This window comes from Prunus persica, chromosome G5, assembly GCF_000346465.2.
Source record: "Prunus persica cultivar Lovell chromosome G5, Prunus_persica_NCBIv2, whole genome shotgun sequence".
Lineage (NCBI taxonomy): Eukaryota > Viridiplantae > Streptophyta > Magnoliopsida > Rosales > Rosaceae > Prunus > Prunus persica.
Genome location: NC_034013.1, coordinates 13,215,727 through 13,225,347, shown reverse-complemented (window position 1 = coordinate 13,225,347; position 9,621 = coordinate 13,215,727). Strand labels below are relative to the sequence as shown.

The following is a 9,621-nucleotide window of genomic DNA, read 5'->3' as shown; positions in this document are numbered from 1 at the left end:
GGGGGGGGGGGGGGGGGGTGCGGAATATCAGAATCAGCTTATATGCAACGTAATGCTTCGCACAAATTATCCCATGATTGTGCCATGTACCTGTTTGAAGTAACGAAGATGAGCATCCATCACCCCACTAACAGATTCCAGAAACTCAAACCTCTTTCTCGCCTCAATATCAGAGAGAGCAGTAACCTGGATGCATAAGTACAATATATGTTTTAAGCCTAAATGCTTCTGTATTGCGCCTTTATTTGAACTGAAAGATCTTCTTGTTGACTGATCTTACCAGGTTGAAGCGGGCCTGCTCAAATGAGGATCTTGCATTGTGCAGTTCCTGGAATGTCTCTCTACCAAATTAGATTTAAAAGGATAATGGTCACCCATGGAAAACTATCTTAATTCAACCAATACAAACAGTACTTCAATGGGGAGATAAACAATTTTGGATATACCTCCTCTATACTAGCAGCTATATCCATCCTAGTGCTCTTCCTCAATGATAGAAACTTCTCGCGTGCCTGTGCACATAATAGGCATTTACCTTATAAGTCACAATCAGAAGGATTGATCAATTCATAATATAAGCATTGTCAGTTTCTTATTCTTTTTTTATTATCAATTAAATTAAGCCACAATATAAATTAATAAAATAATGATCCTAATTGATGGATAATCTTACTAATGAAACTACTTAGCATGAGAAAGGCACATACATAGACACTGGCACTAAAAGATGCAAATATTGCTACTATGAAAGATGAAAAAGGCACCATGAATAAATAAAGATATTCAAATCTAACAAAAATAAATATGATTGGTGCACAAGAAACCATATTTTTAATGAAGAAAAAAATCTGAAATTTGTCCAAGAAATTATCTGGAAATGGAAAAAAAAATATTCTTGTGCAAACTTCAATGTGATGTATGAAATTTTCAGAACTGAAAACCACCTGATCATATACAAGAGAAGCCTTGTCAAAACGCTTTCTGTCTTCCTGCATCAATAAGATACTTTAGCGAAAAAAGGAATTTGTTAGACAATGAAAAGGAAGAAAGGAAGAAAGGAAACAGAGTTGATAATATCAAAACCAATGCCATGTAAAGTGATTACCAGAAAATGGGCATGCTACTAAATGAAATGTGATTCCTAAAATTACAAAATGATGAAATGCCTTGGCAAAAATATCAAATAAACCGAGAAACTGAGAAAGGAAAGGGAAAAGCTTCAGTTAATTTGCAAAGTCCACTGATAAAACAGAAACGCAACTACTGATGATACTATTTGGGAATCGCCTTCATATATGTGCAAACAAGCATACTTCAAAACTCGCAAGACATTGTACCTTGACATCATGGAGATCAACATGGACTAAATGCAACAGCTTATCATTTAGCATGTGCTCTATCTGAGAACAAATTAAGAAACTTCAGCTCAGAAAAATCGATTAGAACAAAGTAAGCATCATGACATGCAAAACAAATTACTACCTGTGACCGGAAAACTTCTTTGTACGTTGCAATTTCTCTTAATGCAATTGTGAATTTGGTCATAACATGGCCTGCGAAAATCATTGTGGAATTTATAAGTACTGACAGAAAATACACAGACACAACATATAATGTAACTACGAAGCCATGAACTATGTTTACAAAGTCAAACACATAGCAGCAGTACAACATTTCCATGAACTTCGGTGTTGAGAGTGCTAGCTTAATATACATTGTTAGTCCGCTCCCTAAAAGTTTTAGTTGTGGTCAGTTTCGAGAATGGGGCTGAACGTGAATTTTAAGTTTTTGGGGTCTCGTGGTTGCCTAACAAGGAGCTCAAAAGGTTATTTAGTTCCTAAACATAAGAAGCATAAGTGTGAGTATGGTGACCCTTGCGTATTATTCTCTTCAAGTAGATTATATAACCCATATTTCAAGGGAATGAAAGAGATAAAAAGACCTACCTCCCAAAGCTGAAAAGATAGGATCATTATGCCCTCCCCCAAAAGTTTCAAGGGCAGTTGCAAAAGCAATTTCCTCGTCATACGCTTCTCCAAGCCATTCTCTGAAAATTATAAGACATTTCAAAGATATATGGCAGTTGCTAATGAACAAAAGAAGATAGCGCGAGGTGAAAGTGCCAAATATATTTGAAGATCATACGTGTACTTTCGACATCCTTTGAAAAACTTGTTACATCTTCCCCTCAATGACTCTGCACCTTCTTCCAAGCCCTGTATCTGTTTCAAAGAAAGAATACACATCAATAAGCCAACTTCAAGTGTCCAGATTGTGCAGAGGAAGGAATAACGAATTTGAAACAAATAAACTACAAATTCATAGAAAAAGCAATGCCTTTCTGCATCTTAAGGAACGAACCATCAACTGCATGAGTTCAAATATCATTAAAATATCAAGATTGATCAAAGCCTCTTTTTTCTCTCTCTCTTTTTTTTCTTTTCTTTTTTCCCCCCTCTCCAATGATGGTTCATTATATGCGTTTATTCAAAAAGGAGGCAAAGGAACGTTAATGGAAGCTAAAATGTCACACCATATTAACCAGAAATTCAGCAAAAGATATGAAATTTGTAAACCGACATGATATAACCAGCTACCAAAACCAACAATTTGAATTTTGAGCTCCTAAATTCATCGCATTTATAACTGAATAATCACAGAAACAGTATAATAACAAAAAGAAAAATAAAATAAAAACCTGTTGACGGAACATAGGCGAATCATCAAGCTTTGCGAAATGCATATTTAGAACGAAACAGAGATCACCTTCGTCTTGAATTCGTGCAGAGAGAGAGAGAGAGAGATAGAGAGCTATGGCGGCAATGTGGTGCCAAAAGCTTCTGTTTTTTTTTTTTTTGGAAATTAAAAAAGAAAAGGAAGAATAATTATGAAACGGGGATCGAAAGTGAAGGAGGTTTGTGGTGCAGTTGAAGACGAAGGTGTCCGCGATTTTTCATGGCAGTCACTAAAAAAGAAATTGTATGTCACAAAATCTTACCCGCCTTTTTCCTTTTTACTCTCTAACTGTCTCTCTCTCTCTTTCCTCATTGTTTGTGTGTAATAATAACTAGTATTTTGGACCACTTCCCACCACAACGCAACGCTTTAGGTTCCGCAAATTTACAATTAACCTCACTAATACAAAAGTTTGAGCCCAATTATGATTTATCCTTATCCAACAAAACTTGTGTGTGTCCGTACATGTAAAATTCACAGCAAAAGTTTCGCATGTTGTCTGTAAATGTCAAATTTTACATTGAGTACTTTTCGTTTTCATATACAAGCGATATGAGAAAAACCGAACTCAAAACCTCGGATGTAAAGGGTAAATGCTCTTACAATTTTATGATATGTTTGGTTGCTCAACTCATTTTACCTTTCCAACTTGTACTTATACATAAGAAATCTGATAATTAAGAATTTTGGAATGTTCCCTGGTTCTTTTTTTCTTCATCCTCCAAAGCTTCTTAGGGATATTGCATGAAACAGATATACCAATCTTGTTTTTGTTTGTAAGTTGCGATGAAATCTTCAACCTCTTTGTCCTTTTGCCTTAAAAGGCGAACTTTGACAAAACGGGCTTATTCTCACTAAACACAATTATTTGATCCTAAACCTTTTGTTCCCAAGTGGCAAGACATGAAATTTCTTTTTCCTTTTGGACGGTGCTACTTTGAAATATTTTTCCGACTTTTCTTAGATTTAGACGAAATGAAAGTTCGAATCCCCTTGTGGGTGCCCCCCTCCCCTTAAAATAGAATTCCACCTCCCCTTAGAATAGACTATCGACGGAATAAAATTTATTAAAAAAAAAAAAAAAGTTCATATCCTAAATTGATTTAAAAAAAATATCATGGGGCAAATAGAAAATTAAGTATAAGTTCGGGGGGCAAATCAAAAATTAAGTACAAATCAATAGTTTACTCTTATAGATAATAACTTATCCCTAATTGTATCTAATCCAAGGTTGCTAAGATACATGCTTCCTTGGTGAAGAAAGATACTCGCCCAACAGCTTTTTTCAGCGCTTCATGACATTGATTGAAACTTCATTGTTAGGTACCAATAATAAGTTGAAAACCAAGTTTTGCTAGACCCACAGACAGGAGAAGGGCCGCATATTCAATAAGAAAAATAAATTCCAAAACGGCCAAAAATTCCAATGAGAATAACCGCAACAATTTCCACTCTGAAATTTCAAGTTCTGTTAATATTTTCTATCATTCCACATCAAAAATAAAAGTTGCATCTCCATATTCCCTTTTTTCTAATTTCAAAATTGGCTTCTATGAGGCCAAGGACAGAGTACAATTAACAGTAAAATCCTCAAATTCTTCTGAGTATAAAATGAACCTACTGTGTAGAACTCATCCCCAAAACCTACTAAGGAAGCCACTTTTGTCTTTCCTCATCCTATGTTGAAGAGATGGGAAATCAATGTGGTTATAGGCAAGGTCCAGAACAATGGGATTGCGAGTTATTGATTGAAACGAAGGAGGGAAAGCTTCAATCCGCGGAGCACTTTTCACATTGGATTCACCAACTGCAGACTCATAGACATCGAGTTTCTCAAGGAGGAATTTCTCCACCTGAAAAAGATCCAAATCAGCAAATCACAGAAGCGTAATAATAGACACAGGCACATTCTCCTACATCTTCCAAAATGAGCATAATCGCAGAGATGCTAATAGGCAATTTTGTCAGAAAAAAACTTATCCAAAAGAAGGAAATTTAGCAAAGTATCACTAGTTTTGGAGTCTCAGTTTCTCACAACCTAGATAACACATAATAGTTTGAACATCTATAGAAAAGCATAACTAGTACACAACGAAAAGGCCAGTTCTTGAATCTGGATGGTCTAAGGTCTGGGCAAGCCTAGACAGGCCAAAGACCACCTTAATTGTCCAGATTCAAGTACACCTCTTCATTTCTGCACCCAAATCGAGAGGAGCCTGATCTGGTATGCAAAACTATCATGGCTGACACATTTATACATTAACCAAATAAAATGCTGAACACTTGTTAACTAAATAGTTTAGATCTCATTAGCCAGCAAATTTTTCTTGCAAAAATTACAGAGTTTCTGCACAACATTGGTTTATTCTTTGAGGATGAGGAAAAGACTAATTTGTACCTTCTTATCAACGCCAGTTAAATTGATACTGGATATCTTTTTTGAAAGATTCTCGGGAGCCTTCAGCTCCTCCATGATCCCGGTGGCATGCTCTATACAACTGTTAGATCTGCACTCATCATACAATATCTTCAACTCTTCGATGATCATCTGCTAAAAGGAAAAAGATAGAACCAATCCGAGTTAAATACTAGTTCATCTTAGAGCTTATTCATGAAAGTTGGTATATGCTATGATAAGATGTCAACTAAATGAAAGCTTTAACTCAAGAAGACCTTTGTTTTTCCCAGTTGCAATGGGAACCAAAGGTCAGACTAAAATAGCCTAGCTACACAAGATATATCTGAAAAAAGAGTATTTAATCATAGCAAAGAGGTCAATCATATTTATTCAATGTTTATGCAAATATACTGCCAAAAATAAGAAGCACACACTAGTACGCACCTGATCACCATTATTCACAGCTTGGAATTTCTGTAGGGCAGTCTCGGCAAGAGAGCGGGCATGGCAGTACAATGCATATGCTTCTACCCTCTTACCAGCCAAGCTGTATGATCTTCCCAAAAAGAAACACCTGACAAAAAGTTGGGATGCCTATAAATTGATAGAATGGAATAATATCTCTTGACACCCAAATACCAAATGATAAAAGCAGAACCTTGGTTATTTGTTTAAGAAGCAAAGGAAATTTAACAAGCATGAACAGAGACATAGTGCATCCTCGACATTATATACCACAACTTTTTCTAAGGAGTGAAACAAGAAGAAAGAGGATATATAAATTGGTAACTATTCCTAAAAGTCAATTGAAATGCAAGAAAACCACTTGTGATGTTTACATAAATAGTCCTACAAGGGCAAGAGAAAGATCATAAGAGATTAATGTACTATGGCCAATGATCTTATGGAAGATAAAGGTGTCCTGATATCAAGATTCAATGAGAAAAGACAAATACAGAAGCAATCCCCAAAACATAGCATCTATGAACAGCAGTAAGCCAAAAAAGAAATGAAAAGAAAAACCTTTCTGCTCGGAAAGCCAAACTTTTAAGTTCACAATCTTCCGTGAATGCTACTTCTTCTGGTTTTCTATCCCTTCCAGAACTGACTAAATCTGAAAGATCAGATGTATTCTGCCAATCATAGCAACAATTACATAAGGTATTCAATTTTTAGCTTCAGATATCAGCCTCTAACAAAGTCAGCAATCAACGGGAAAGCATCTCCACAAAAAGAAAGGCAAGAAAGAAACAATGCAAAACAGAGACATCCAACCTGTAATAAGAGATCATATAACCGAACGAGCTCTTCAGGCTTAGTAGCTTTCTCGTTTTTGTCATCACGTCGTTTGGTGAGTTTACTCTTTGCATTGTTAACTAACAGTTGGTTGCGCTCAATAGTTCGTTGTCCTAAAACAGCACTAACAGCTTTGTCGAGGCCATTCAGGTCATCCTTCACATTTTCAGAATTACCTGCACTGGCCTATATACAACGCTTCAGGAACAGCAGCATGAAGAATAAGAGTAATGCTGAAGCACGGGACAAAAACAAATATCCCTCTTGGGGTAGGCATCAAAAACAGAAATGTTCTAATATTGAGCAACTTCCATACCAAGTCATTGCGAATGCAGCTCCTTGCCTCATGGTATGCAGTAAAGATTTTGTCAAAAATGCCTAGTTTTTTCTCTGGTGGGAGTGAATTAGCTGATGAACCAAGTACATCTTTCTCCAATTCTTGAGCTGAACAAGGTTATGACATCAAAACAAAACATGGCACTTTATTAGGATTATAAACGTGAAAAAAGAAAGAAAGAAAAATTATATGATGAATAAGACACTATATTTGCACAACAATTTATTTATGTCGGAGCCCTTATACTAAGAAACAACAAAATTAAACAAATTACTTACCTTTTAAAATGGAAACTCGAGTTTTTGGATTCGATATTGGAAATCTATGACCAAGCCAATGAAACTCTGTCATGGAGGCAGCCTGTTGAGATCTTGCCTCAGCCATAACAGCCTATATCCAAGTTTCTTCAAGTCGTCAGTAGAATAAAAAGAAGCCTCTGAGGGATAAAAAAATGAAAAAGCATCACATGTTTGGTTTACTTTTAATAACAATCAAACTTACCTCCAATTTAGCCTTGAAGAGGTCAAGAGCAGGTCCTTCCATCTCACCAATTTGTAGAAGTTCGGAGGCTTGTAGATTTGACTCTCCAACCTTGTGTAGGCAGTATCGAATACTAGGTTCTAATTCTTCAACACGCTCACGGCACAAAACTTGACTCTCCAGGTCTCCATATTTCGCAAGTTCCTCATAAACAGCCCTATAATGTATTAACAAAGTTAGCCATACACTACTCATTAAACCAACAATACTTGACTCCGTACATGCATATCCATCTCAACTCAAACGTTGTATCTGTTCCATAAGAATTGATTTGCAACGAAAAGCAATTAGAGAAATTATGTTTCATATTTCGCATGCACTTTAATAGTTTAATGCTTCTGATTGTTGATAATGAAGACTTTTGGGGCAAACAAAAACTAAAGGCATCACATTATTTGAAATGGGATTCTTTTATAAATGTTTTTAAGGCGGACTTATCAATCAAGGGGAGACAGTTCCCATGCATTTCTAATATAAAAGCAGCATTAAAGAATATATATAGTTTGAGAGAAGAATGAACCTGGCACTTTTGAAATTCATTAATGCTGTGTCCCAATTTTGATCTTGTTCAAACAGCAAGCTCCCTTTCATAAAGGAGGCATAAGCCTACATAAATTAAAACGAGCAAGGTGAGAAGAAAAGAAATCATGCCACTTGATACAAAAGTTCTCCTAATCAATGTAAATCGAATGTTAAGCATACCATATGATTATAAAGAATACTGCTGGCAATTACACATCTGGAACACATCATATTATGACCCAAAGATAATTATAAATTTAGAACAGGACATAATATGCAACTCAAAACAAGACAATGTCAGACGCACCTCAGCTTCTAAAGAAGTTCTGGAATCTCCTTTGATTGCACACAACTGTGCAAAGAGAGTAGCCCATTTTACCGCCTTCCTCAGCCTACCAATTAGATAGATCCGTTGACGAGCATTTGGACCATCCAGAACCTGTCTTTTTTCCATGGCATGGCTCCAAGCTCTCTCCGCCGTATAAAGAACAACATGAAGAAACCTATCACAAAGCCACAAAATTTAAACTGTCAAGCATGAAACTATTGTTTCTCCATACTTCAAACTTCATGCATTCAGCTAATCAAGCAATAAAACCAGAAAACCCAAATAAACCAAATGAGAATGCAAGTGTTTGAAACATGCAATTCAATCCCACAAACAAAAGGCATAGAAAAAAGAAAACCCACCTCACTTCAGTGACAGTAGATTCAGTTATGGCTCTGCGGGTGTATTTACCACGGCCATGAGTGAACTTCAATGACTTATACAACCTCCTCAACCGAGCAGTGCAATACCTCCTGCAAAAAAAATAAAAAACCAAAACTTCAGAAAGAGAAAAAGGAAAACAATAAAACAGAAATTAAACTAAATGACGATGAATGTACCGATAGCGAGTGTAATCGCCGTGGCGCAAACCATGCTGCATCTGAGCAGATTTCAAGAGCTGCAACACTGTAAAAATCAACATTTTAAATAAATAAATAAAAGGACGGAAATGATGTAATGATTTGAAAAACGAAGGGATCAGAGAACGAACCGTTAATGGAGAATTTAGGGGCGATCTGATCGGAGCTGTTTGACTTGAGGTCGTCGATTTCCATAGCCGACGACGCCTGGCTATCTTTCCCCATCTCAAAAGGGCCTTCTTTGAAGAAGAATGACACAAATCAACTGATTAGCAGAATGAATTTCGCACCGAAACGACGACGTTCGGTTGCCGAGAAAACCTACCTTGGATAAGGTGATGTATCGGGTATTGTAATTGGATTGATTTCTCCGGCGGCTGCCTCGCAGTGATCTCTCTCTCTCTGTGGCTCGTACTAGTTTGTGTATGGTCTCTTGCCTTTGGCGCTGTTACGGCACGTGCACACGTGAAGGGGCATAATTTGTAATTGTAATTCTATAATGGGTAATTCAACTTTACGACCATAAAAAAAGAATGGGTGATTCAACTTTAAATTGTAATTCCATTTCAATTCTAAAATGGGTAATTCAATTATAATTTTATTTGAATTTCCAAAATGGACTCCTTATTTTTTTTAAAAAAAATTCAAAATTCAAAAATACCATTTTACCCCTTATTACATTCTCTTTTTCTTTTCACTAGCCCCTTGGCACATGCGTTGATTTTTTTATTTATTTTTAGAATTAAGAAAATATAACATGAGTAGTTATGTTCCATAAAAGTAGGACATAATATCTAATTTTGTTTTTAATTTTAATTTTTTAATATAAAAAATGCGAATATACCACATTATCCTTATTTAATCAATAATTTCAATTCTTAAT

The 9,621-nt window shown here is 36.0% G+C and overlaps 2 protein-coding genes across 3 annotated transcripts in view; both read right to left on the bottom strand.

Annotated features, from left to right (window-relative positions):
- The window catches only part of LOC18778123 (ADP-ribosylation factor GTPase-activating protein AGD3), a 7,558-nt gene extending 4,454 nt beyond the window's left edge, over positions 1-3,104 (bottom strand). The window contains exons 1-9 of the mRNA XM_007211256.2: positions 2,699-3,104; positions 2,146-2,222; positions 1,947-2,047; positions 1,483-1,553; positions 1,338-1,400; positions 945-989; positions 447-512; positions 281-328; positions 91-186 (exon numbers count right to left, since the gene is read on the bottom strand). Coding sequence (XP_007211318.2) covers positions 91-186; positions 281-328; positions 447-512; positions 945-989; positions 1,338-1,400; positions 1,483-1,553; positions 1,947-2,047; positions 2,146-2,222; positions 2,699-2,743 — 612 coding nt within the window. The 5' untranslated portion in view covers positions 2,744-3,104. The remainder of the gene's footprint in view (positions 1-90; positions 187-280; positions 329-446; positions 513-944; positions 990-1,337; positions 1,401-1,482; positions 1,554-1,946; positions 2,048-2,145; positions 2,223-2,698) is intronic.
- LOC18777226 (signal recognition particle subunit SRP68) lies at positions 4,158-9,175 on the bottom strand. 2 transcript variants are annotated; one of them, XM_020563719.1, is made up of 14 exons: positions 9,064-9,175; positions 8,870-8,974; positions 8,718-8,784; positions 8,520-8,630; positions 8,137-8,332; positions 7,828-7,913; positions 7,269-7,464; positions 7,046-7,157; positions 6,747-6,874; positions 6,410-6,616; positions 6,158-6,267; positions 5,579-5,708; positions 5,135-5,284; positions 4,158-4,589 (listed from the first exon to the last, which is right to left on the bottom strand). In XM_020563719.1, exons 2-14 carry the CDS (start codon positions 8,961-8,963, stop codon positions 4,368-4,370), a joined length of 1,809 nt encoding a protein of 602 aa, XP_020419308.1. In that variant the 5' UTR covers positions 8,964-8,974; positions 9,064-9,175; the 3' UTR covers positions 4,158-4,367. The 2 variants fall into 2 exon arrangements, with proteins under 2 accessions (XP_020419308.1, XP_020419309.1); XM_020563720.1 differs by having other exon boundaries at positions 8,870-8,977; positions 9,064-9,166.

Excerpts from the sequence above, each read along its gene's own strand:
- LOC18777226 (XM_020563719.1), bottom strand. The coding sequence starts at position 8,963 with ATGGGGAAAGATAGCCAGGCGTCGTCGGCTATGGAAATCGACGACCTC. Across the intron at positions 7,158-7,268 it reads TCTTCAAGGCTAAATTGGAG|GCTGTTATGGCTGAGGCAAG; the intron begins GTAAGTTTGATT and ends ACTTGGATATAG. Across the intron at positions 6,268-6,409 it reads TATATGATCTCTTATTACAG|AATACATCTGATCTTTCAGA; the intron begins GTTGGATGTCTC and ends TATGATTGGCAG.